Below are 27,712 nucleotides of genomic sequence, written 5' to 3' on the forward strand. Positions count from 1 at the left end.
ACACCCGGTGCACGCTCAGATCGAGGGACCGACGCAGGTGGCGGTAGGAGGAAGTAGGAACGCATTATCAGCTTCTCGGAAGGCAGTTTTACCTGAGCGTTACGCCATTCGCTCGCGTGCGGCTACATGCCGGTCACGGTTGCCAGAATTCGCACAATAGAGCGCGGCGAGTAAAGAGCGTCGTTAAAACATTTGGGACAAGAAACATAAGGCGTCGATACGGTTAGATAGGAAGCGAGCGAGCTTAGGTAGGTTGCGGACTTCTCGGAAAGTTGAATTGTCCTGAAAATAAATTAACTTGAAGAATAGCATTGTGTTCTAGTCCAGAATACAAATAGCCACTCGAGAAAAAGAAGAAGAAGAAGAGGACTCGTTGTAACAAGCAAAAATTAATAATGAAAACATTTGCGTGACACACAAACCGAGCATCTATTAAGATCTCTTCTAATAAAAAAAATGAAAGATCTACAAAAATTAACTATTTTCAAGAATTTATTTTTCTCTGCGTGAAATAATTCAATTTAAGTTTTAAATTTTATTTTCATCATAATAACTTTAATTCGATATTTTTTTATAATTATCAATAGGGGAGACCGGGGTTCGTTGGCACAAGAGGCATGTTGGCAATGCGTTCCGTTTATGTATTTATAGCGAAAAAAACAATGGAAAAGTTATCACAAAATATTTCTTATATGACATAGGTACTTTTCCCAAAGTTTTATTTTAATCAAACAAGTACTACAGCAGAAAAAGAAAAAACTCTGATTCAAGAGGTAGCAAGTAAATTTTCGAGCGTTTCAAAATATCGTATTAATGTTCTTCAGCTTGAGAAGTAAATCAAAGTGACGTATCATTAGTTAAAAGAAACGTTTCTGTTACTATACGACATGTTATTTGGCTAACAACAGTAATTTATTGTAATAAAATGTCTGAAATAAAACGTATGTAGGGATGGGGTATGTTGGCTCATATCAAGACACGCTTAGCTTGACTTGTTGTTGCCGCGCGCGTGAGACCTGTTTGAGCATGTGATTTGCTACCTACAATCCTGATAGAAGCTAGATATATATTTATATTAAGGAGGTTCGATGGCTACAACAAAATGCAGAGAATTTCATGAAATTTTAATATGTTGTTCTGGAATGCAAAATAGAATTATGTGAATTTTGTAGGAATTTTTCACCGTCCCGTTTTGAAAAAAATCTACTCCAAAAATTTAAAAAGTACAATTTTTGGATTAGATTTTTTTCAAAACGGGACGGTGAAAAATTCCCAAAAAATTCACATAATTCTATTTTGCATTCCAGAACAACATATTAAAATTTCATGAAACTGGCTGCATTTTTAACATAGGTTTTTATGGGAAATGACATATTGCATATACCTTCAGAATGAAATAAGTGCAAGAAAAAATGCAAATGATAAGGAAAAAAAAATATGCACATGTAACTTAATAATTTACAAATAAATGAGCGAAAGAAAGGGGAAGGTTACCGCACATTTCGTAGAAAAATTAATTATTAAAGCATAAATTGCTTGATTTTTCGTCTGCTAGACTGCCACGGTCGTGAACGACGTGAACAGCAGCACGCATTATACACGCGGCGACCAATCAGAGCAATCCCCTTCATTCCCACTACTTCAAACGCTAGTGCGCTGTTTCCAGAACCCCCGCGTCCCACTACTCCCTCCGATGAAGCCATCGAACCTCCTTAATATTTTTATGATGAAGAAAGCTACATCTAAAATAGTTTACAATTGTTTTTCTGCGACAGCATTTTGTTATTCGATCATTACAAAATAACTTTAAAAGATACAATCTTTATCAAGAAGTACGTATCTGTTACCAGTTTTGTGTTTCTATTACGTTTTCATTAATTTAACATGGACTTTTGTCGCATAGCCAACTTACCCTACTATCGGGGCAAGTTGGCTACAATGCAGCATGTTCGTATTTCACTTATTACAAAGAAACCATACAGTATACAGGAGCGTTTCTGGCATGAAAATGTAGAGAAAGGTTCTCTCTATCATATTAGTACTGTTTAATCATGATAATTAGTTGTATAAAAACTCAAATGCCGAAATTGTGAAAACGGTGCCAACGAGCCCCGGTCTCCCCTATAATTATAAATTCAACTTTGTTCTCATATATATTGTATATATATATAATTTAATAACTTTGTATCCTCTCTTCTGCTTAAAAATAAAGTTCTCTAACTAACTTTTTATTTTAATTTCTGCGGCACTATAAAATTGCCATTCTGTAGCCAAGTCTTCGATTTAGGATTACGATGATTAAGAGAGAATTAAAGTCAGGGTCGCGTTCAATCGTTAAAGCTCGAGATCGTTAGATTCTTAAATCCTTAAATCTGAGAAACTTTCGCCTTCCGAATTCTGCGACTTCGGAAGAGCATCTGCGCTGCAAAAGTTTCCTGAACGTCATAAATCTTCACGCGGAAATTAAATTGCGTTCTTTTAAACGATAAAAGCACACGCCGCGCCAACCGCGGATGCGCCATTAATTTTCCGATCAATAATACGGAACATAAGCACTCCGCACATTGTATGTGCGAGTACACGCGCTTTCACAGCTGCATCTTTACAAACGGCGTTTCAATCGGCGAGATTTGCGTATGCGGCGTAGCGCGGCGAGAAAAGAAACAGTTGCATTGTGCGATTCCTAGAATGCGATTTCACCCGCGAGACGACTGAAAGTTTCGCGGCAACTCGATAAAGTTACCGCGCAAAGTTGAGCGGAACTCGCGCGACGTGAAAGGGGATAATTTCCCTTCGTCTTTTCGACGTTGAAGACACATTTAGAAGGGAAAAGCATCCGAATATCGCACCTCCTTTTCGTGGAAGCTACACGCGTGGAATTCTGATAAAAGAAAATCCCCCGAGTGATTTTATATCGGGAAACCTGCTTCCTTTCACTCTATTAAAAGAAAACTTTCTTTCTCTTTCTCACTCGTAGAATTAATTTAAAATTAAGTTTTAAATAACTCCCTTAAAATAAAAATTTTTTGTTATAAATTCTTTTTATCATCTTGATTGTCGCTTTATCGTGATTTTGAAAATAAATAATCACTTTTAAATCGTGTTATTTCCAAGTTTTTGTGGAAAAAGCTTTTATTCTTTGAGAAAGTTCTCCCTCTTCTTAAAAGAAAAAAATATATCATACATACATGACAAAAATAACGTAAGAATATGATTTAATTAAATAAGTAATAAAAGTAATATATAATAAACGAGATAACAATTTCATAGTTTAGAATATTAAATGCTCTAATAATTCAATTTTAGTTCTGTCGATGGAAAAGTCGTCTCGGAATCCAGATCTATCATTATATGTATGTACAAGTTTCCCGGAAGTCACTCTATAATCAGAACGTTTGCTGTCTCACCTAGGTCATTGCCCACGACTGCCATCAATTATTAACAATAACGAGCGAGCTATAAGACAACTATATAAGCGATACCCGGAAAATAACCGTGCAACCGTGCAAACATGCACATAGGCAAACAAACGGGTACAAAGATACACACGCACACACACACACACACACACACACACACACACACACACACACACACACACACACACAAGGCAACAACATGGAGTTACACGATTCCGGAAAACGTTTTTGCGCCATCCCTAATTCCGATTAGCGAATCGTATTTACGTTGTGCACCTGCAGCTATCACGACTGGCACAATGAAAACTTGACGCTCCATCGCGTGCATTAAAAGAATTACCAATCGTGTTTCGCGCAAAAGCGAAAGTTTCGCGATTAAACGAAGCTGCGCTCTCTGCGAACGGAACAAAGTTTCTCTCAGATTCTGCGAAACGAAACAATGAAAGCGAACATTTATGCAGCGCAAAACTGACGATTCGCTTCTGCGATTCGCGAGATTTAATGGCGAAAGATTGTTACACGCGCGAGAAAATCACCGTTCGGCTCACTTCGATTGCGAAAGAGTCGAACGAGAGAAAATTAATTGCACCATATACAAATTATTATATTTATTACACCGTCGGGGGGTAATATACATATAATATTTAACTTCCGGCGAAAGAGAAAATCTCAACTGCGTCGTAAAAAATTATTGCTGGCATCGTTATTGTTGCGAAACACCTCTTAATTAGGCACAATTAAGTGAGAAGATCGGACGGAAGAAACGATAAATGTTCATCATGGAATATAAAAATTTAACGGTCATAAAATTAATAAAGGCGGAATATCGGACGGCGAAACAATCGACGGCGTAATTTATGGAATTCGTAAATCCTCTTCTTCCCCCCTTCTTCACACGCATTCGCGTCGCGTTTACACGACTCGCGATGAACTCGATGTCATCCCCTAACAGAAATAGAAATGAGTGAACCAATACACGCCTCCGGCGTATGAGTCGCCGCGCTTCTTTATACGTTTTCCTTCGCTAATTAGTAAGCCATGACGCATTCTGTCAAGTTCTTCGCTTCTTCGCGGTAACGGTAAATCCGGCATCATCGACCGCGAACGTGGAAATAACGACGGCATCGATTATCTCGCACCTATAACCCTGTCAGGGTTTCTCTTGTCTCGGATCCTTCGATCCTTCCATTAACAATTTTCTCAATTGAACAATTTTCATTTATTTTAACATTTCGCGCGCTACGCGCGCAAGTTCTCGCTACCTTCTGAAATCCCATAAATCCCACATATCATTTAACCACTTTTTTTTCTCTAGCTCCTACCGCTTTTCTCCGAGCGGCCGGTGTTTCCCCGCATTTCCGGAATGCAGTAACTTTGCCACCGCGGAACATTTGCGGCCGAGATTTACAAGAATAGCGAGGCTCGATCGCGCGGCGATACGTATATCTCGGAAACGCAATTTCCGACCGCGGCAAAATATACTTTACATGCCGCTACTCGCACCGCAACCCTTTCTCCAAATCTCTGACCTATGAAAGTTTCACGTAGCCGTTCGTTCGGAACATATCTCTCTTCTTCCTTTCTCCCCCCCCCTCTCTCTCTCTCTCTCTCTCTCTCTCTCTCTCTCTCTCTCTCTCTCTCTCTCTCTCTCTCTCTCTCTCTCTCTCTCTCTCTCTCTCTCTCTCTCTCTCTCTCTCTCTCTCTCTCTCTCTCTCACTCTCTCTCTCTCTCACTCTTTCTCATAGGATATATACGCGGTTTCTATTGGCGGATGATATCGCGATATTATAACGAGCCCGTTTACGCGAGATTCGAAACGTCCGTCCGCCGGAAACATCGAGATGGGATCCGGTTTTAGCGACGGCGTAAACGGGACGATACACCGTTTCGTATTCATGTTTGTACGCCCGTATACGACGTTATTTTCCACCGGAATTCGATCGCGGATAATCACGGTGATTCTATCACATGAGGTGATTAATTCTCGATGTCGATTCAACTTGCTAATGCCACCAAATCATCATTTTACCAAAGAAGAATTATCGGATTACGACTTTCCACGTATTATTATTTATAAAATTTTTTTGCACTTTTTATACACTTATTCTCTATGTTACAAAACGGAGAAATCCGAAATAGTGGTGAATTAATAATCTAAAAAAAAATAATCACTCGATAACGCACCAAAAGTTCAACGTCCGATTTAAATGTCCGAGAATGCTATCATTCGCGTCGAATTGGATTTTAATTTCGCGGAAGATCGCATGTCGCTTTTAGCCGCGTTTTCGCATTTTCGCGGTGTCGAACTAGAAATCCACGGTTTGCGGAAAATACTTCATCTTCCCATTCAATGCATCCGTGATCTCTCTGAGGAAGATGAGAGAGAGAAAGAGAAACGGGGAGACGCGGGAAACGCGTTGACAGACGTCGTCGGCCGCGAGCTCAACGCACACACATCTCTCGTCGGGATTCTCGTCGAAATGTCAAAAGATTCTCTTGCGGCTTTCGCCACTCCCCAACCCCCGTTCTCCGTAACTCCTCTGTCATCCTGTCCTTCATTTCCTCCTTGTTCCCCGCATTTCCCAATTTTCAACATTCGCTCCTACCCCCTCCCTTCCTTGTCACATACAGAGTGTTCTATTTGCCTCGGCGAACTAGATTTCGTCGTCGAATTAAAGACGGAAATTAAATTGCTATTTGATCTGATTGCTCATAAAAAAATTATTGCGTCTCAAACGAATATCAGAGCGAATCTAATAATTTGAAATAATCTTTTTCTAAGAATCTAAAATTATGTTCTTAAATCGCGCTTTCTGTAATTATCCTTCCTCTTTCCCCGCCACAAACGCTAAATAAATGATTTAATTTTGGACGCAGAAAGCAAACGTAAAAACAAATGTAAGCGAATGCGACTGAAAAGCTCTTCCAAACTATTGACGCTATTGGCAAACATCTCTCGGAAGTTCCGAATGGCTGATCGACACGAAGTTACGACACAAATTCGCTGACCGAGAACGAAACTGCTAAGCCGCTGCTGCTCTTCCTATCCGTTCGTCGAACAGGACTTTGACGCACTTTTCTCCGTAACGAAATCGCGATTACGCTCTCTCAAGCTCGAAGATAAAACAGTCTTCCGCGAAAGCTCCGTGAGTAACGCAAACCACATTTTTCGCAAACTATTTATACGCCCAGGTGGATTATATAAGAGCTTCGTAGACATAAAGCAGTGTCTAAATAAACTATTACGCAATCAACTAATATTCACAGTAATTAAAGTAAAAAATTAAGTACGATATGAACCTAACTCTTTAAGAAGTTGTGAGAATATAATTAGAACCTTGAATTTTACAAAACAAAATTTAAAAAACTAAATTTTTCTAATATTTATTTAATCGGACCATAACATTAAAAGAGAAAGAGAGATATATATACTGAGTCTTTTATTTTAATTCCTATTTTAATATTTTTCCATTTTTTTAAACGTGATGAATCGAAACAATGTGCACGGAGTTATTAAATTCCCTTTGATATATAATCCCTATAAAATACGAATTCATAATAACGCTGAATTAAATTCTGGTTTCTCCTTTTATCGCGCAGCGGAACTCGCGTATAACGTCGTTTGAGAGCTGCTGCTCTCATAAAAGACGCGGCACACGCGTGTTGCGGGCGCGTGTACGTGCGCGCACGTAACACACAGGAATATATACACACGTCAGAAAAGAGGCGTCTCTGAAAAGTGGGAAACGACTTTCCGCGAAACGATTACCGGCTTCCGTTATTTCAAAATAGCGTCCTCGGCTGATCCTTGCTCGACACGCCAGGATCATTATCCCTAATAGCGGCCGAGTGTGTGTCATTCTTACGGGAGGAAACGGGAGTAACGTTCGCGTTTCGCGCTTGCACAAGATCAGTGCGCGCAAGAGACTGACACCTTAGCGTTACCCTTTCCGGCCCTGACGCGGATAAATGGACGCGTCAGTCCGCAAATTACGATCGAAAGCGCGACGCGACGGTTGCGATGGAAACGCAGCGTGCGTACTTCGCGATGCGATTTGCGTTGTTTCAAGTAAGAAGCGTGAAAGTCCGTGAGCCGCGGCGGCTTCAATTTGTTTTTGCAGTCGACGCAACTGTATTCGTTTGTATTTGCTGCATCAACGATTGTTTTGTACATCGCTCGATGTCGTTGATAATAATCAGATTGCATTACGATTGTAATATTAAGCGCGGGTTAATTACGCCGGGCTGGCGATGACTGTTTAAAAAGATTATTGCATTGCACTTTGATCTGACACGAATGAAATATGCATGTCACGCAATTTGTAAATTGCGGAAACACGGCACGTTTAGCTCGCGAGCGTGATTCAATTTGTATTCTTCAAGTAAATATATCGGAAGTTCAGCGCTTTTTATAAATTGGATAAAAGGGGTAAATAGTAAAAGTTAACCGAAGATAAATGACGATCCCATGATCAATATCGTATTAGTGACCGAACCTGTTACTGACGATGTCCGTGCAGAATATATTTTTTATTTAAAAAATTTAGAATTTCTTCGAATGAATCATAATTTAAATTTTGCTCTAGAAACATAAAAATAGTTTTTAAACTTCCATCAAGAATAAATCCATAGGTGATTCGTCAGTCATTTCGGTTTTAAGCTTTCAAATTTCGACTTCCATTCCACGACTTTCGAATTAAATAAAAAATCCGTAGACATCAGCGGGCCGGCAAACAGAATAGAAAATTATTCCACAATTCTATAGAGATGAAAATTCAACGGATCGTTCCCTAAAAACCAATATCCGGACCATACGATGAATCATGTATGATCGCGGAACTCCTTCGCGTCTCACGTCAATTCGAAAAAAAAGCGGAAGCACCGCGCGAAAAAATCGGCGAAATAAAGGAGCGGTAGGAGGGCGAGAGGGAAGAATAGAGCCGTTACTTTTCTGGCGGGCGATTGTTCTGCGGAATTTTATGCGCGCACGCCGCGCCGCCGGTACGGTCGGTGAACGAGCGAAATCCATATCGCATAAAAGCATCTATTTGTACCCTTTTGTTCCTCGGCGGCGATCGCGCGCAATTAACGAGCTTACGCGAAAGCCGCCTCACGTGTTTCGCGACCATAATTCAGCCCTTTCGAATCCACTTCTCTTTCCCCCCAATCTACTCCCCCCACCCTCTTTCAATGGTGCGTGAAAACTAGGAAAGGGATATACTGGAATTAGGAGATATTTATGGACCTCTGATCCCCTGGACGAAAGGATGTAGAATCTCGTCGTCTTTAACGGAAATTGGGATTTTTGAACGATACGTATTCAATTCGTATTATGTATTTTGTATATTTGTATATAATTTGGAGGACAAAATAATAGACAGGAAAGACTTCCACATACAAAGGAGATATTAATCAATAATATTAGTTTTATAAAAATATTATCAAGTATTATTAAATTAAAGATAATTCAGTGTTGTTTGATAATTGAGCAAATAAAAATTTAAAAGTATTTAATTTTTTATTTTTCAGATTTATGCTAGATTGAAATCTGCTCGTGTAAATAACTGAGAAGGAAATTTTTATTATTTAATTTCTGAAAGTAACGCTTTACTTGTTTGATTCTTTTTCACTATTTCTTTCCACCTCGATATTTATATACGTTTTTGCTCCCATCAGGGGATGGATGAAATTCTATCTACAAAATTAAAATCGCGATAATAATTCATATTTACCTTCATAATTCTACTTCGGTTATATTTCTGGAATCGAAATTTCAATTTCCGATCTACTTTTGCGCTGTCATCTAGGTCCTCCATCGGCCCTCGAGATCTCGTCCGCCGTTAAATCGCGAGGAAGGCAAAAAGGGGAAAAGAAGTCCGCGATCGACGAAAGGAGTTCGGCGAATCGCGGCTGCATTTTTTTCCGTGAAATTTAATCAAGGCTATCCCGTCCGAGAGGCGATCGAGCCGATCCCGAACGCGCCTAAGCATGCATAATTTCATGCGTGTTCATCGTCGACCTGCAGATGGACACGGCCGATAGAGATGTATCAGGTGGGACGAGAAAAAGACGAAAGAAACTAGAAAAGGAGAAAAGAAAGAAAGACCCTCTTGAGCGAACGAGACTGGAATCGTGTGCTCCAAAAAGCTGAAGAGAAATAATAAATTCAGAAAGTTTCAAAGTTTAAGGAATTAATATAATAATAATTTTATAGACGATATGAAATATTTTACATGAAAGCAAATGTAATAGAGAGCATCCCGAAAAGTGAGATAATGATGCTAGCCTAGGCCTTTAATGAAACAATAATAATAATAATAAATGATTAAAAAGTCAAATAATTTCTAGTAATTTTCTGATATAATTTCAATCAGGATCAATAATGTAATACTAACTTCTAAAGATCCTAATAAAATATTCACTGATTTAAATAACCTAATAGAAAAAAATCAAATAATCTAACAGAATCTAATAGAAGCCTAATTGCAGTTGCATACAGGTAAAATAACAGTTTTTAAAATAAATGAAAATGTTGAACATTACAAAAAAATAGCAAACGTTTCCGTTTTGTAGCCATTGTCGGAAAAATTATGCGAATTGCAATTAGAAATGCAGAATGAAATTTATGCGTCAAAGCGAGATTTTTATAAGCGAAACAAACCGCGAAGAATATAAACTTCTCCGATGTTCCATTCGCTGCGCGTCTGCAACTGCCTTTTTTACGCTCTGATCGCTTTCTCTTCTTATTTTGACATCTTTTATCACACGGCTTCTTCGCTTCCTTTAATCTAATAACAATTTGATGTTCCCAGATAGGTACTCAAAGCCAAGCGGCGCGGCGTCTCGTGAATACTCTCTCGATCCCCCCTCTGCGTTCGTGAATACGCAGAACAAATATACCGTTTGACACCTGGAAGACCATGCCTCGCTTGGCACAATGGCCTCGTAAAGTCCCACTTTGTCCCTGGGGATAATAAAGTTCCTGCGAGAGCGAGCGTATGCGCGCGCGCGAACGCGAAGGATCCTCCAGGAAAGTCCTCGGGTGATATTCCTTTGTTCCGTGCTTTGTGGTTACTCGACGGGTGGGGCGGCCAAAGCTTGTCAACCGTTCGCCCCCAACCCCCCCGAGAGTCCCTCTTCCCTAAGCACCCTCGTGTACCGTCGGCGCCCGGCCCCCGCACTCCTCGCGGCTTCCCGTTATTCCGCTTTGCGAAACGCTCCTCGATTTATCGCGGAATAAACAAGCGTTCCAACCCCAACGCGATTTACGCCCTGTAATTCGCGTTTAAACCGGGACTGTCGCGACCCACGAGATAGCGCGCTGTAATTCGCAGGAAAATGGAGCCGACAAAGCTCGAGGAGGACCCTTAAACCCTTGGACCACATTGCACGTAATCGTGGTGTCTTGTTCCCCGAGAATTTACGATTTTCCGAATTTCTTCTCGCTCGTGCGTTTAGAGTGCGAATACTAATATAAGAAAACTGATAAAGTTGAGGAAAAGCGTTCATAAATTTCGAAAATCACAAGTTGGGACACAGCTCCGAATAAAGATAAGCGCAATTAACGCGTTGTCTGCCCAACGAGTTTTGCATTTTGTCTTATCGCGTACGCCACGGTAGAATTCTCATTATCGTATGCACACAATGATAAAATGTATAATAATGTCACATGATTAAACAAAGCTGCATCCTCATGAATATTGTTACATAGCACTTTTTATTTTATCTGGCTATATCACACAAAATTTTATATTAAATGACATTTGTTTTTCCAAAAAATTTCCAACCACGAAGACGCCACTGAAAAATCAGGCGTTGGTCACGAATGACCAACGTGTTAACGAGAGATAAAGCAATTTTTAAAATTAAATGCTTCGTTCTTATCTTTTGCACAGACATGGGAAAAAGAAATTCTTCACGAAAGGACGACTCTTGATAGCATTGCACCGTTTACAGTTTTATCATTGAATCCCCGATTTTCCCCGAATATTCTCGGATTGCTCAGATTATCCGACAGGTTGCTATTTTTCTACAGAATCTACAGTATCTTTTTCTACGGTTTCAACCAATGTTTCATAAGCCAGCTTTTAAATCTCAGTTAAGAAATCCAGTGAAGCAAGATTTGATTTTCAAACCTTTCTGCGTAGCGTAAAATAAAAATTTCTACTCACTTTCTATCTCAAAATGATAAATATACAATATTTTCTATATAGCTAAAAAATATTTCGGCAATATTCTGAAACACTTTGCATCATTTTATTATAAAAATAATATATAAAAATATATAAATTTTAATAGATTTAAATATAAATAATTAAAATTAAATATTAATAATTAAAAAATTAAATACAAATTAAAATATAAATTATTATAAAAATCTAAAGCTTGACATGATATTACGTTGCATGGAATTAAATCAGTTACATATTGCTTATATTTCTATGTTTGAATTACGCGAGTTACATATATTTTCAAATCCCTTCACGTTCCCAAAGTTGAATAAACTTGATTTCCATTCCTAACTAATATTATTGCTCTAAGACCTTTTGTACATTTTTATAACCGTAAAATTTTTATTTTACGGTTCACCCTCTTCCATCTGTTCCAAAATGGCGCAAACAAATATTTCTCCCTCGTAGAAAAAATATCCACAAGATAAATTGCAAATTTTTCGAAGGAAAACTTGATTCTCCGCTTTCCCCTCGCCTCCCTCCCCTCCCACCCCCGCGGGTGTTATTCTGCAATATATATCTCGTGACGGAATACGCGTCTTATTTCCGCGTTAGACGAGCTCTTAATGTAAAAACACCGCGAAAAGGGATTGCGGCGACGCAAGAGCGCGAAATAAAGATTTCGCGCGAGCGAACGAACGGACGAACGAAACGGTGGAATGCGGATTCGCGAAACTTTTCGCGGCGGTGAAAGAAAGGGGGAGAAAAAGAGAGAAAGGAAGGAAGGGATGGAGGGAGGGAAAGAGGGGGGAGGGAAAGAGAGAGAGAGTGAGAGAGAGAGAAGTTTCCGCGTTTCTGTCTGAGCTCGCGGAGATTTACAAGTCACGTACCGGGCGTCGTAAGCTTATAAATCTTTAATACGCCGTCTTTCAGCGCGCGCCGCCGGGAAATATTGCACGAGCGATGAGAAAAATGTGGGTCAGACGCGAAGAATGGCGCTACGTAGGATCCTCGAGATATAAGTAGTCAGCAGACACAAAGATCCGATTGTAACGGAAACGTCTTAAGGGCTGTGAAAAGGACGACATTGAGGTTTTCAAAGGAGGAGAAAAAAGTCGACAGAGAGAGAGAGAGGAATCCTGAATGGGGTTTCGGTATGTCGTAAAGCGCGTAATTAGCAGAAAGGTCAAAGGTGAAGGCTGGAATCCAACATTAACGTGAAAATTCGAGAGATACTTAGGTCCGGCATTTCCTAATATTTCCCGTCTCGTCTCGATAGCTTTTAATAAACGAAAGCAATTCGATTATTTTTCAATCAAACTTCTCAAAATAACGAAATCCTCTCCTACCTCAATTTCACGTTAACTGTATTTTTTTATTCGAAATTCAACGGTCGAGGTAAAAAATTGAGAGGCTGTGAATAAAGGAGCGAAAGAGAAGAGATCTAAAGCGAAGGAAATGCTCGAGGACTCGCGCGCGTTCCCGGGGACTCATTTCAGAATCGGCCTGTATGTACAACGTCCTCAGTAGCGTGAAAGGGTTATCGATACGTGTCGCGCGCGACGATAACAGAAGATATCTGTAAGCAGGTGCTTCAGGTACCGAGGCGAATGCCTCGCGCTAAAAGGAAAATGTCATTCGCATAATGCGAACGCTCTCCGTGCGCGGCAGCTTTTGTGCCGAAAGCAGTCCTCGATTCGTTTTCATTCACATTTATCACCCATCGGGTCGTGCGCGAATAAAGGGGAGGCAAAATGCTCTCGGGTAGGTGGAGAAACGAGCAAGAGCATTCGCTCCGCGAAAGAAAACGCGAAGAAGGGAAAGGATATTACGCAGTGTCGCAGGGATTCTCAAACCGCGCGAAAATCTACCATAGTGGCGTATCCTGTTTGTCGCGTTTCCGAATTATTGGGCGATACACGGGAAAAAAAATTAGCTACTGTATATAGCAAATTTAGTTGTAAAATAGGGATAACTAACATTTTTTGCAGCTTTTAATAAAAGGTTTTGCTACTATTGCTAAATTACTTATAGCTCTCGCTGCAAAAAATGTTAGTTACCCCTGTTAGCTATAGTAGCTAATTCTTTTTTTCCGTGTATATATAATTCTCAAATAAATTGGAAGTAAAGAATAACACTGAGAAATATAAAACTAGAATTGAATTAGAGAGTCGCACTCTCAAAGAATAAAAGATAACCGGAGACTTGTAGGATATCGCCCGTATTATTCTATTTGAGATTATTATAGAATAATATCTATCTCTATCCGATATTATTATTTTAAGTATAGTTTTTGTCTTCGTTGTTGATAAATTATAGTGGATGACATGACATCTTAAAATTTTATTTTTCTCGAGATTTTTCTAAATCTTTATTACTATATCTCGTTAATGTATATAGCGTTTCTTATAATTATCAGCGATTTATATATCACACATACGCAGTATGCATATAAAAAAAAATGAACAATATTTCGTACACTGCTTGAATGAAAATTCAAATACGCATTTGACAAGAAATGTCTCCGGCGAGAAATCCTGATGTAATATACTTAAACTGAATAAAAAATATCTTCACCAAAAAATATATTTTATTCACTTAAGAAAATATAGAGAAATGCAACAGTATAAAGGCGTTTTCTTGGCAAATTATAAAATTATAAAACACGTTGTAATTTACTTAATTAAATCCTCGGATTTTATTCCAGATAAAATAGCTTTATCCTAGAAATTGTTATTAAATTTTAATCTCTTCTCGTTATACTAACTGTCTTCATCGCTTTTTATTATCGTTGTGTTATATCCTGCGTATTTCAGTTTCCATTACTGTGCCACTTTACTACTTCGGAGCGCTCGCATTTTCGAGCCACAATGTAATTCCTGCACATTGAGACACCCGAAAGTTTTGTGACGTACAAGTACGCGAAAGGAATGGAGCAACACTCACCATTCGATGCTTCTGTATCCCCTGAGGCAGCAGTGAAGAGCCTTGAACGCACCCACGTTCGCGTACTCCATGGTAACGACCTCCTTCGTGAAGCTCAGGCCACCCGGTAGATTGTCGAACTTGTGTATCGAGCAGTAATCCTTAATCTCATTGCCGAGGCTGATCGTCGACAATATCGCGAGCGCGATCACCGCGTGCAGCTCGCTCGTTGACATCCTCATTTTCGCGCTCGTCATTCGTCGCACCACTCGTTGATAGATGGATCAACACTCCAAAACACTCGTGACCGGAGAGATTCCGCTTCCCCCGCGCGCGTGACGCGCCGCACCACCCGGATATGATATCCGAGTCACAATAACCGACAATTTTCAAGAGTATCGGGAGGGGGAAGATCTCGCGGAATTCAACGCAAAAATCCGCGGCGTGCGAAACTCGCGTCGTGCGTGTGCGTCCGAAATTCACACAGTTCCGTGACCCGGCGGGAGGGGTTATGTTCACGATCGACACCGCGCCGGATTCGCCGCGCGCCTCGCTACGTTCTCACAATTATTCGCGCACCGTCGCGCCATCGAGGGCTCGCGACGGGCTCGCGACAATAATACGTACCGCCGGCGGCCCGCAGTCCGCGTCATGCGAGAGTTTTCCAAAAAGGGCGCACACACAGGTATTTTTCTTTCTCCTCACAAAGATCCGCGACGTACGCGCTCGCTCACGCTCCGCCGAACTCGGCGAAATCCGTCGCGCAACTGCGTGAAGTTGGCGGCGCGCGCCGATCACGCTCGCTCGCGCGGAAGATCCGAATTTCGAACTCGCGCCGCGCCGCGAAGTTGGCTACGGACACATTGCACACACACTCTCTCTCTCTCCCTCTCGCGTCCCACGCGATTCGAATCCGGCGCCGACGGGCGAGATTCAGAATTCGCGGAAGCCCGTGCGATATCGCCGACGGTAAACAATACGCTCTCTCTCTCTCTCTCTCTTCCTCTTTCTCCCGTGTCGTTCTCTCTCGGAACTCAAGCCGACCGAAGAGGAGCGTATGTCAGCGCGCCTGTGTTTGCCGTCAAACACGGGGCGTTTTGCGGAGCGCGTTTACCTGGGAACGTCAAACACTCGAAACGTCAGCGAGAGAGCTTCCTTCCTTTCTCCCTCTGTCGATCGCCAACTTCAGTCTTCTACCCACTATCGTCGCCGTCTCGAGAGGCACGGCTTCTCGGCGCACGGCTAATATTTGCGCGAGGCGGCTTACAACGGCTTTGTCCGAGCCGCGCCGCGTATATTAGCCTTCGTTTCACCGAAAGGGCGACGACGAGATCGCTCGCTCACGCGCGCGCGAAAAGCGCACGGCACCCGTACGAGGAGAACACCGCCGGCGCGACGTGAAGACAGCGACGGAACACCGGATCGGACGATGCTCGCGCCACGAACTCCGACGACTCACTGACGCGCGCGATTCGACTGACTCTCCCCACCTGCCGTTTGAAACGAGCCGCCTGTTGCCTCACGCCGCTTCGGGCGACCTCGGCGCCGCTCGGCCGACATCGGCCGCGCCGGCCGGCCGGCTGGCGCGACGCGACGCAACGCGGCGGCGCGTGTTTATACACAAGCGGCGACAAGCGGGCCCGCGAGAACGAAAGTTTGTCTTATAAATAGACAAACGAACGAAATCGCTCGGAATCACTCGGAATGGAAAACGGGGTAAACTGCACGATATCGCGAGACGATTGATTCGACGTGATTTTTGGAGCATATGTGGATATCGGAGCGCGAAATCGGATATGCGAAATGTATTCTTTGAATCTTTTATGTCGCGTGCTCCAATTTCTCCGATACTCCGAAACTACTATTTGTACAAGAACGACTTTCTAGAATTAAAAAGTTTAATGATGCAAACGATGAAATTATATGTTACATGTAATTTAGATGTCTATTATTATTAATATCTATAATTCTACAGTAGTTTAGAATAAAATTGGAGTTATCGTATGAATTTCAAATCGACATTTTCTAATATTTTTATTAACAGAATGTTGGAAAATGCTATTTATTACAAGTCTAAAATTTTGCAAATTTCTATACTATACATTTTTTAAATTATTCCATAAATATTTCCATATTCATATGTAATTCAGGAGTAAATTGATTTGTTATTAATTGAAAAATACTGTTTTATAAGAAATATATAGTATTAAAACTTGCAAAATATATATATATATAGACAAGGAGAGAGAGAGAGAGAGAGAGAGAGAGAGAGAGAGAACGCCTGAAATTATTGCAAAAAACTTGAGCAATAATCCGTCATGCAAAAATAAATCAAAATATGCAGAATAAAATATTTTTGTTTCAAAAACTTTATCTTCGAAAATGACTTTTCAATATTTAGAGAATCTCTATATCTTATGCGCGAACAATCGTAACAAACTGCAATTTTTCTTATTATTCAACGAAAGTGAAATACAAATTTATAACATAACTGACAATGAGTGGTACAATAAGTGCCTTGAAGTTACATCAATTTTGGGTCATCAAGCGCGATCAAAACGCACGCGTCGCGTCTAGATACTCCTTGCATCATAATCGGCGTTTAAAAAATAGAAAATCGCATTTTCCTGGATTGATTCAATATCGCGCGTAAGCCGTTATTTATATCTAATCTCGCGCGGCAATCTCTCATACGCAGATGCTAAAACTGTCAGAAGTTCTGACAAATTACGACGCACTAATATCGCACATGTTTCAAGTATCTACGCCAAAATTGTAACATCTACTTCATTTGCGGCTTTCAATGCACGTATTTGTTTCTACGCCCACCTACGCATTTTACGTACGCACGAATCACCTTGCAACGTCGTCGGCGGGGCGGGGGACACCCGGTATAAGAAAAGATATAATGAGTGAGGAAATCCCACACGGAGCAAAACATCCATTAGACGTCCATTAGACATCCATCATGGAGATTCAAAACCTTTAATGGACGTCCATGTAACATCCACACAATTTCCACTAATACTCGAAATGTCCGCTTGTAGTACCTCCATTAGATCTCCATTAGACGTATTGATAGATCTTTTTTAGACGTCATATAGATCAACCATAGATGTTTCATGGAGCTTCGATGGATAATTAAAATATGTTAACTAAACGTTTTATAGATTCTTTATGGATATACCACCTTGCTTATAAAGCTTACAACAAATTAGATAATTATTTATAAGTTGTATCCAACAAATTATCAAAAATTGCTTCGAAGACCCCTGTTATATGATACCAGAGATATCACTTCAGATGATCTGCAGCAAAGAATTATCGCAGTCAGGCCTCTCACAGGCTCGCCTCTTATACTAGCGCGTGATGTTTTTTTATTACGAGAAAGTACTCGCGCATGGTAGCCGCGTCGCGGCAGTGCGGGTTACTAACGCTCGCGGTTATATGTTTATAAAAGACGTCTAATGGACGTCCATATTATATCTATCCATATAACATCCAGCATGGACGTCCACTGGACATCTTAAATAGACTTCTAGTGTACAGTCATAAAAACTCCATGTAATGTCCACAAAAATTCCAAGAAACATCCATATGAGCTCCAAAAAGTGTCCATCGAAGAGCTCCATTATATGGAATAATCGAGAGAGAGAGAGAGAGAGAGAGAGAGAGAGACTATTTGCGTGTCTTATTACATATGTCCTCCGGGGCGAAGCCCGGGTAACCAGCTAGTATGTTTATAAAAGACGTCTAATGGACGTCCATATTATATCCATCCATTAATAGAGGCAAATTAGACCAAAAAAGTGCGTTATCTCGGAACCGGTTAAAACTACTCGGATTTAAACGTTTTTTTTTTAATGTAGGTAATTAAAAACACTACAATGTTTATGGGTTAAAAATTGACGCTTTTTTTTATAATTAAAATAAACCTGAAAATTTATTAAATAAACAATTAGCGTAAATTTTTAACCCATAAACATTGTAGTGTTTTTAATTACCTACATTTAAAAAAAACGTTCAAATCCGAGTAGTTTTAACCGGTTCCGAGATAAAAACCTAATTTGCCTCCACTAGTGATTCTATTTGATGGTGTATCTTGACATGGAAATATACTTCTGGCATATGTAAGCTTGCTGTTAGCTATTATTAGGGGATGTTTTCCATCGGAAGTTTGTTCCGGTTTCAGCCAATATAGTGCAGGTGATTCTGGATCTGTTCTATATTTAATTTAAATTTTATATTCATTTATTTTATGATCAACGTTTGGTAGAGTAATGGCGAATTTACTACCAAAAATATTATCATGATTTACAATAGTTTTAGTTAATTCTTTTCTGGTAGCTAAGTCTCTTACACTATCTATTTTAAGTTTATAATTATCTAAAACTAATTCGTTACACGTCGGCATTTTCTTCTCTATTGTTAATATTGCCTTGCCCTCAAGAACATGACGTTTAAAATCCACGGATAATTCTAAGCGAGTATGAGTCACAGCAACGTGGTCTAGTCTCGAGTGAGAATGTGGATCTCCAGGTGAGAGATCCATTTGTGATTCTATTTGATGGTGTATCTTGACATGGAAATATACCTCTGGCATATGTAAGCTTGCTGTTAGCTATTATTAGGGGATGTTTTCCATCGGAAGTTTGTTCCGGTTTCAGCCAATATAGTGCAGGTAATTCTGGATCTGTTCTATATTTTTTTTTTAAATGTAGGTATTTAAAACACTACAATGTTTATGGGTTAAAAATTGACGCTTTTTTTATAATTAAAATAAACCTGAAAATTTATTAAATAAACAATTAGCGTAAATTTTTAACCCATAAACATTGTAGTGTTTTTAATTACCTACATTTAAAAAAAAACGTTCAAATCCGAGTAGTTTTAACCGGTTCCGAGATAAAAACCTAATTTGCCTCCACTAATTAGACCAAAAAAGTGCGTTATCTCGGAACCGGTTAAAACTACTCGGATTTGAACGTTTTTTTTTTTAAATGTAGGTAATTGGAAACACTACAATGTTTATGGGTTAAAAATTGACGCTAATTGTTTATTTAATAAATTTTCAGGTTTATTTTAATTATAAAAGAAGCGTCAATTTTTAACCCATAAACATTGTAGTGTTTTTAATTACCTACATTAAAAAAAAAACGTTCAAGTCCGAATAGTTTTAACCGGTTCCGAGATAAAAACCTAATTTACCTCCACTACATATAACATCCAGCATGGACGTCCACTGGACATCTTAAATAGACTTCTAGTGTACAGTCATAAAAACTCCATGTAATGTCCACAAAAATTCCAAGAAACATCCATATAAGCTCCAAAAAGTGTCCATCGAAGAGCTCCATTATATGTTTATAAAAGACGTCTAATGGACGTCCATATTATATCCACCATGGAGGTAGATGTCTGGTAGAGCTATGGATGTTCATTGGACGTCCATTGGAGGTTGTGTTCTGTGTGGGAAGATATAATGAGTGAGGAAATGTCAGAGGCAGAAAGAGAGACAGACAGAGAGTGAGAGAAACAGAGAGAGAGGGGGAGGGGGGACGCGCGTCATCATAATGCTTGAAGGGGCACGGATTCTGGCCTCTCTGTTCGTCGAAATCTCTTTCGCGCTCTCTCGGCGCGATTAGACAGTCTGGTGCACATTTGCAACGTGCGCTCCGCTTGCACGCCGCGCGCTCGCGCGTGTGTGTGTATGTGTGTGAGTCTCGCATTCCGGGAAGCTTCGCGGTCACTTCGCCCCGTCTCTCGTGTTGCACGGCGTAGCGAAAAGCGGGCCGCGACGACGCCGCGACGACGCCGCGACGACGCGTCAGCAGCTACGGGGTCGCGCACAACTTCTCGCAGGTTGCGTCAGTTTCGAATCCGAATGGAGATGAAGCGCGATCTCGTATTTCGCTTCCCGGCCTCTTCGTATAATCCCAGGTAGCAAGCACTCGTCATTTTGACGTCAAATGACGTCAAAAGACGTCAAAATGACAGACTTTTGACGTCAATTGACGTCAAAATGACGAGTCTTGCTACCTGGGATGTATGTACTTGGCGCGAGACACTACCGTGTCTCTTGATAATTGTATATAATGCTCTCTCTCCAGCTTCCGTGGATGCTGGCCAATGCTGACTTAAATAATAACTCCGTTGAGGATGCAGCGAGTTGCGAGATGTCGAAGTTGAAATTGAAAGATATAATATAAATGAAGAAGGGACGTAATTAAAAAATCGGAGCAAAGCCGATAGAGGGTTCGAATATAAATTTCGAATATAATTTCACTCTCCGCTTTTAAAGGCGGATTGTTTCTATTCATTTTATTTCGATTCTAATTAAATTTTTTTTTTCTTACGTTTGCATCAATCTTTTTGGTTTTCTATTTTGTTTCTTTGATTTTTAAAAACCGCTCTTACTGACTTAAATATACAATTTTTGTTACTATTTAGCGGATCTGTACATTTTTTATTTTTTATTACAATAAATGTAGATTCCGAGTAATCGCGACGAGCGCACTTGATTGTTCCATAAAGAATTGACATAGTAAATAAATGCGCTCGCTATAAATAAGCATGATTAACGAGCTCATAAATAAATTTTGCACGTGCGACGCCTGATAATGATGCAGCGAGGTATTTAGTATTCACGCGGAGAAGATGACTCATAATCCTACCTACCTACCGCGCCGTAATATAACGGGTGTGAATAAGGTCGCGCGTCGAACGACAACGACAACGACGACGACGACAACCGAACGTGATAAAAACCGTGCGCGCCCGACGGAAAAACCCGGCTTGTCTGCGGCTGTTAATTAAGTAGTTAATCCCGAGAACGAGAACGAAAACCAGACTTTATCGGGATATCCATCGACGTCGCTTCAGCCACCAGTCACCTCGGGATGCGGACTGTTTAAAGGCTGATTAGTGAGCGATTAATTTAATCAGCGATTATGATTTACAGTGTAACGTACACCTGCGGTATCTCGTTGATATGTACTATCGATCTTTTGTTTGTTCTACGCGACAGAAAAGAATAAAAAGAAATGAATTGTACAATTGAAAATTTTGTGGTGAACAATTCTCGGAGATAATCGCCGATTAAGTTAATCAGAATTTGATTAACCCTGAGTCTTTCCGTAACAGTCCATAAAATAGCAATTACGATAGTGACTAATTATTAGCAGACCGTAACACGGTTTTCCAGGAATTATTGATGTAAAGCAGGTCTGCATTATTCAAGGCGGCTGCAACCTTCCGTTCGAAAAGAAACAGATAGCTTTCCAGGAAATTGATATATATGTCTTGTTTATCGAGTGTCATATATCTCGCGTTTACTCGTTACTTTAATTTCCTTACGATAATTCTGCCCGACACTTGTATCATTTATTTCAATTTAACGCTTATTTTCCTTAATAAGCAAATTTATTATCGCTTGTTAGTTTATTTATTAGCCATCTGTCTAGATCATATAATTTAATTTAATAAATTAAATACATTATTCTGAATATTATTTTTTTTATTGAACCAAAGAAGGAATATACAAAAAGACAACCGTAGGAACGCAGCCTATAGCCCTTTGCACAATGCCAGGCAACAGAGGTAATAGGAACAGGAAATAACCAAAAAATCGTTAATTACAACCTAAAAAATTCGAATGCTATGATTGGTTGGCAACAGGCAATAGGCAGAGAATTTCCAACGTGACGGAAACTCTGTATCTATTGCCTGTGTCACTGTTTATTCTGCATTTATATATGATTTCTGATTTCTATTCCCTGTTCCTATTGCCTGTTGCCTGGTATTGTGCAAGGGGCTTATTGGTTGAGGCTGAATAAGTGATATTAATTAGAGATTTCGCGATGCAACCACCATCTATTGATTAGTCGAGTGAACTAATCAAAACAGAGATGTGAGAATTATCGATATAGGATAAAATAGCATTGCTTTATCGGTTAGTAAAAAAATCGTTATTATAAATTATAAATATGTAGAAATAATTAATAATAATCAAATAATATATCAAAACTATAATATAAAATTTAACCAAATTTAAAAATTTATAATATGCTTTCTTAAAAAGGTATTAATTATAACAATCCATCCGAGCATACATATATTTAAGACGGAAAGAGAATATGCGGAAAAAGCATACTGTAAGCATTTGATTAAAAAAAGCACGGTACCAAAGAAAAAGAAATTTGTTTATAATACACTAAATATTTCTTTTTATTCAAATTATTTAACCTCCTTTATATCACTTTAATTTAAACAAAAACTCGCGTTTTTTAAGCAATTTATAAGTAATATTTTACAAGTAATAATTTATTGCTTAATTTGACCACTTCACAATTCAATTAATTCCTGGATCTATGTTTTGTATAGATCCAGGTAACAATTATCTATTACTATACAGGATTCATCGTTATTTTTGCGCACTCTTGAAGAGTAGTATTCTATCTAATCATGTAATCGCATCACTTGATTTCCTTCGTCGCTCGCGTTAACCCGAGATTGTCCAGTAACGCCTGCGGGCTCGGATCCCTTCCCCTAAATTTCCTAAATACTTCAGCGGCAGGATAACTGCCGCCCAAGGACAAAAATGTGTTACGGAATCTCGCACCCAACTCCTTCTGCTGCGACTCGTCGGACTTGACCTCTTGGAAAGCCGTGTATAAGTCGGCAGCAATCATCTCGGACCAAACTTTGCTGCAATTTAACAGTTCAATCAGTGCTTGTGCAATGTGAGCTACTAGTAACAATTGTAACAAACCACTTTTTATTATTTCATTAATAGGAACATTTTGCAATTTGAGATAACAATTGTATATCTATCTTAAATTAAAATCAATTTGCGACAATTCTTCAATCTATATAAAATAGATGTATGTATATTGCAATACCTGAAATACGCGGCCGCCCAATTACCGCTCCATATAGCTTCAAAGTTGCAAACATGAACGTCCCTTTTTTCGAGAGGCAATACGAAATATTTTGGCCACAAGCGTTTCATCATAGGCACCCAAAACGTTTCACTGCAAGTTTTTCAATAATTAAATAAGATTAAGCGATACGAAGACCGACGTCATTTCAAAATATCGAGTCGTTGAATAATTGTATTGAAAGAATAGCAAATATTTTGTTTACTTTGTAAGCAATAATGTAATAAGATATAAATATTTAATTAATGTAATTACGTTTCTTTTAAATAATTTGGGAAGAAATTCAGAATTTAGAATTTGTATTAGAATTTAACGGAGGTTTGTAGATCGATGCTCACCTGGAATGCAGCTCCAGATCTAAATGTGACAAGTAAAGTTCTTTGCAAAGTTTATAACCGGCCAAGTGCGACCTCATTCTTTTAATGCTCTCGATAGCTTCCGCAGGTAATGGCTGCTTTGTTTCGTAATGTTCGGAAATTTTTTGCAACATGAATGTTTCGTACAACCTACACCGAATATATTAACTCATTAATTAATTACAATATTAACGGTAATATAGAGTATAAGAGTATTAAAATAGAAAGAAAATAATTAAATGAAGAAAATAAATAAAGGAATAACTTTATTTCATACCAGTTCTCCATGAAGAAATCGCAAATGAATACCGCGTCCCATTCCACAAACGACAATCCGGCAATGTCAGAATACTCGACCGTAGTTAGCAAATGTTGCAAAGCGTGTCCAAACTGTAATGTGCAAACAATCATAAAAGATTAATTATTTTATGAACATATACATATAAGTCCATTATAATTTTATAAACAATAGCCTATTACCTTCTGAAAGAGAACCTGCACGTCCCTGAAGGAGAGCAGGGAAGGTTTGTCGCCTATCGGTGGCGGAAAGTTGAAGATCAGGGCGATTAACGGAGTGCTATTGTCGATTTTGCTCTTGCTCTTAATTATGGACACCCATCCGGAGTCCTCTTCCTTGCGGAACTTCTCCCTTCCTCTGGCGTAGGGATCTAGGTAAAAATTCGCAATGGGCGCCGCGCTAGATCCGTTCAAGTCGAATATGTCAAAGAACCGTACGTCCTTATGCCAGATATCCGCTTTCTTGCTTTCAACGATTTTCACGTTGAAGAGCGTCTCGATGTGCTCGAAGAGGCCCGACAGAACGGTCGGTAGCGGGAAATACTCTCTCCATTTGTTTTCGTCGCAGCTGAATAAACACGGAATTGGGTAAAAAATTTTAAAATATATTACTTTATGATATTTTATTTAATATCACAGATTTTAAAAAAATATAAATATCAAATATCTTAAATATACTTAAATCCTACAACGCAGAAAATTTTATTTCTTTCAAATAATTATACTTTAAAATGCAGTCGACCACATGATAATTTTTTAATATGTAGATAAAGATTTTTGGCATGTTGTATTAAATGTGTGTGTGTGTGTGTGTGTGTGTGTGTGTGTGTGTGTGTATATATATATATATATATATATATATATATATATATATATGAGATATTTAACATGCTAATTTACTTACTTGTACATACTGCGACGTTGTTTTCTACCCCAATATGCAATATCCCATACCCTTAGAGTATCATTGAAATCTCTCTCTCTTGCAAACTCGGTTAAATTTGCGACTTCTTGTTCCTGAGCAGGAAACGCTTAAAAAAATATTAAATGGTCATTAATCAATTAATTAAAGCTATCAATAATCTATTAATAAAATCTATTATTAATTATATTACACATTCATAATTTTAGTAATATATTAATAAAAGTATATTAATTTTTCCTACAGATCTAATTAATAATAAAACGTTACCATTCTTTCATAATTTTAACAAATTAATTATCATAAGTGCTCTAATTAATGTTTGATTATTTTTCTGTTATATTTCTCATTTATAATAAGTTAAATTATTACCAGTATTCCGAAGAGTTTCTATTGTGTTGTGCAGATTCTCCAGATTGTCAGCCATCTTTGTCTCCATGCTCATCTCTGCGTAATTTTTGAATCCCAAGCGTTGCGCCTGCTCGATTCTTCTTGATCGGAGTTCCTCCAACGTCACGCTAGCTTGAACAGACCTTTCCTGATAATTAGAACACCGGGTGACATCAGCATCCCAAATCGATGCCCTTAATTCACGATCAGGGCAGTACTCTAATTAAGGAAATATAAATCCATTAAAAATATTAAAATCTCTATAATTTAATTTGTTTTATTAATGAATATACAAAAGATGCGCACCCATAAACGGTTGCAGGATATACGGCTTCAAAGTGATCATCCAAGGACCTGTGTAAGGTTCCCTAGGATTCATCGCGATAGACTTGAGGTAGTCCTCTGGAAAATCCTCCACAACGTGTTTGTTATGTATTGTCATATTATACACGGCTGTAGCACTCTAAAAAAGGATTAGTTTAAATTTCAGTTTGTTGCGCTTTTCTCGAAATAAATGTGTTCCAAATTATATGATAGACCTCGTATTTCGGCTTGTACTCTTTGATTTTCGACAAGATATAGTTCAAGTCGTCTGTATACTTCTCGAATTCTTTATCCTGCAGCTCCAGGCCATTCAAAGTTCCCTCCAGCACATACTTTGTAAGCACTCTCCTCTGCGAATGTGTCAAACTGATATTCTTATTGTCCAGCGCTTCCTTGCATGCTTTAAAGAGTGGCGCACTGCCAAATTTGCTAGCCACGGCCCTCATGGCACGTTCGTGAATACCCACGTAACATTTTGTCGGCATCAAACTCTGATTGCCAAAGTACAAAGTCTTTGCTATGCCCCAAGTGGTCTCTAGAGGAAGATATGCTTCCTCGATTGGATGTAACCAATCATTGAATACATCTAAATCCTTTGTCGCTGTAAATAATTATAAAAATTGAAAATTAAAATCGCGATTAGACACTGGATCATATTTCTTTTGACTCAAGATTCATATCATTAATTCTATTGTTATAGAGGATTAAAAATCTCCTAATATTATTTATTCATTGTCTATTCCTATTATATTTACAGTGCATATACTACAATAGATTTATAACATTCATTATTAAATTATACTATCAGCACAATAGAAATAAATTTAATTAATACTTTTTCAAATTATATTTAATTAAAATTCTCAGTATAAAATAACTTTTAATACTATTACTTAATAATATTTAAAACTTACTATCCACAACTTTCTCCAAACTTTTCATTTTCTCTTCAAATTCCACGGTTTGTTTTCCAATAGCTGCTGTACACTTTTCAATTGTGATTGTGTTAAATTCTGGTAGATTGTCATCCTTCAATAAAGGATTTTTTTCCGACGATTCTTCGCCTATTTCTGGAAGTCTTGACATCAAGGAAAAGAAATATATAATTATACAAGATGCATAACGTCTACAAATACAGAAAATGAATTCAATTCAGGTACCTAACAAAAATATAAACAAAAAATGTAAAAAAAGGAATAAAATAATTATATACTTTAAAGAATTTAATCACACAAATTAATGTATTTAAGGCATAGTTTAATGCATACATTTAAATATATTAGAGACGTATAAACAAACTTGTCATACATTATAAAATATATATCTAAATTACGTAACATATAAATAATACGCAAATATACAATAAATATATAAACAAATAGATAATATAAGAAATATTAAATAATTGTCATAAATAATCCACAAATATATAAATAAATTAAATAATGTAAGAGGTATTAAGTAAATGACGTAGAACGCAAATTCAAAAACACATGTATGAAAGTAAAAACAAGATTTGATTTCCAACGACAAAAGTACAGTTGAAATAATTAATTAATAAAATTGATAAAGAGAATACAGTACGAAATGTATGCACACATATCGCAAGAAAAAACATAACAAATTAAAACGCAGTAGAAGTAATCGCGGGTTTCGATGGAACTTAACCTCTACGTGACAACGAGGACGAACTTACAGGACTATATATCCGTGTCGCTTTGGAATTTTTAGGAAATTTCGTCGCGTCAGAGCGACTCCTCTTCCAAGAAAGGACACTGCCATTTTACACGCGAAGACAATTTCCTTTCAAATAACGTCAAAAACACATCGCGAACTAATTGAAAAGGGTTATCCAACCTAAAATCCGCTGCGACCGCATCGATACATCGAAGTCGTATTGTCGTATCGATGTCGATCGATATTGCTGCGCGATTACGGCTTACCGCGACTACATTTGCCTAGGAAAATA

The 27,712-nt window shown here is 38.6% G+C and overlaps 2 protein-coding genes across 2 annotated transcripts in view; both read right to left on the reverse strand.

Annotated features, from left to right (window-relative positions):
• LOC139769964 (interleukin-1 receptor accessory protein-like 1-B) overlaps window positions 1-15,990 on the reverse strand; it is a 161,851-nt gene extending 145,861 nt beyond the window's left edge. Inside the window, exon 1 of the mRNA XM_071701510.1 lies at window positions 14,537-15,990. Coding sequence (XP_071557611.1) covers window positions 14,537-14,772 — 236 coding nt within the window. The 5' untranslated portion in view covers window positions 14,773-15,990. The remainder of the gene's footprint in view (window positions 1-14,536) is intronic.
• Window positions 15,991-22,819: 6,829 nt separating this feature from the next.
• Window positions 22,820-27,642, reverse strand: LOC139769970 (uncharacterized). Its single transcript, XM_071701524.1, has 11 exons — window positions 27,440-27,642; window positions 26,658-26,821; window positions 25,959-26,344; window positions 25,726-25,882; window positions 25,402-25,638; window positions 25,012-25,138; window positions 24,291-24,675; window positions 24,088-24,200; window positions 23,793-23,960; window positions 23,416-23,547; window positions 22,820-23,221 (listed from the first exon to the last, which is right to left on the reverse strand). The coding sequence occupies exons 1-11, from the start codon at window positions 27,523-27,525 to the stop codon at window positions 22,990-22,992; spliced, it is 2,187 nt and encodes a 728-aa protein (XP_071557625.1). The 5' UTR covers window positions 27,526-27,642; the 3' UTR covers window positions 22,820-22,989.
• Between the last annotated feature and the right edge of the window lie 70 nt (window positions 27,643-27,712).

The sequence above is a fragment of the Temnothorax nylanderi genome, unplaced genomic scaffold (assembly GCF_030848795.1).
Source record: "Temnothorax nylanderi isolate EJ_2023f unplaced genomic scaffold, tnyl_v1.0 TNYL_tig0026_pilon, whole genome shotgun sequence".
In the NCBI taxonomy this organism is placed as follows: Eukaryota; Metazoa; Arthropoda; class Insecta; order Hymenoptera; family Formicidae; genus Temnothorax; species Temnothorax nylanderi.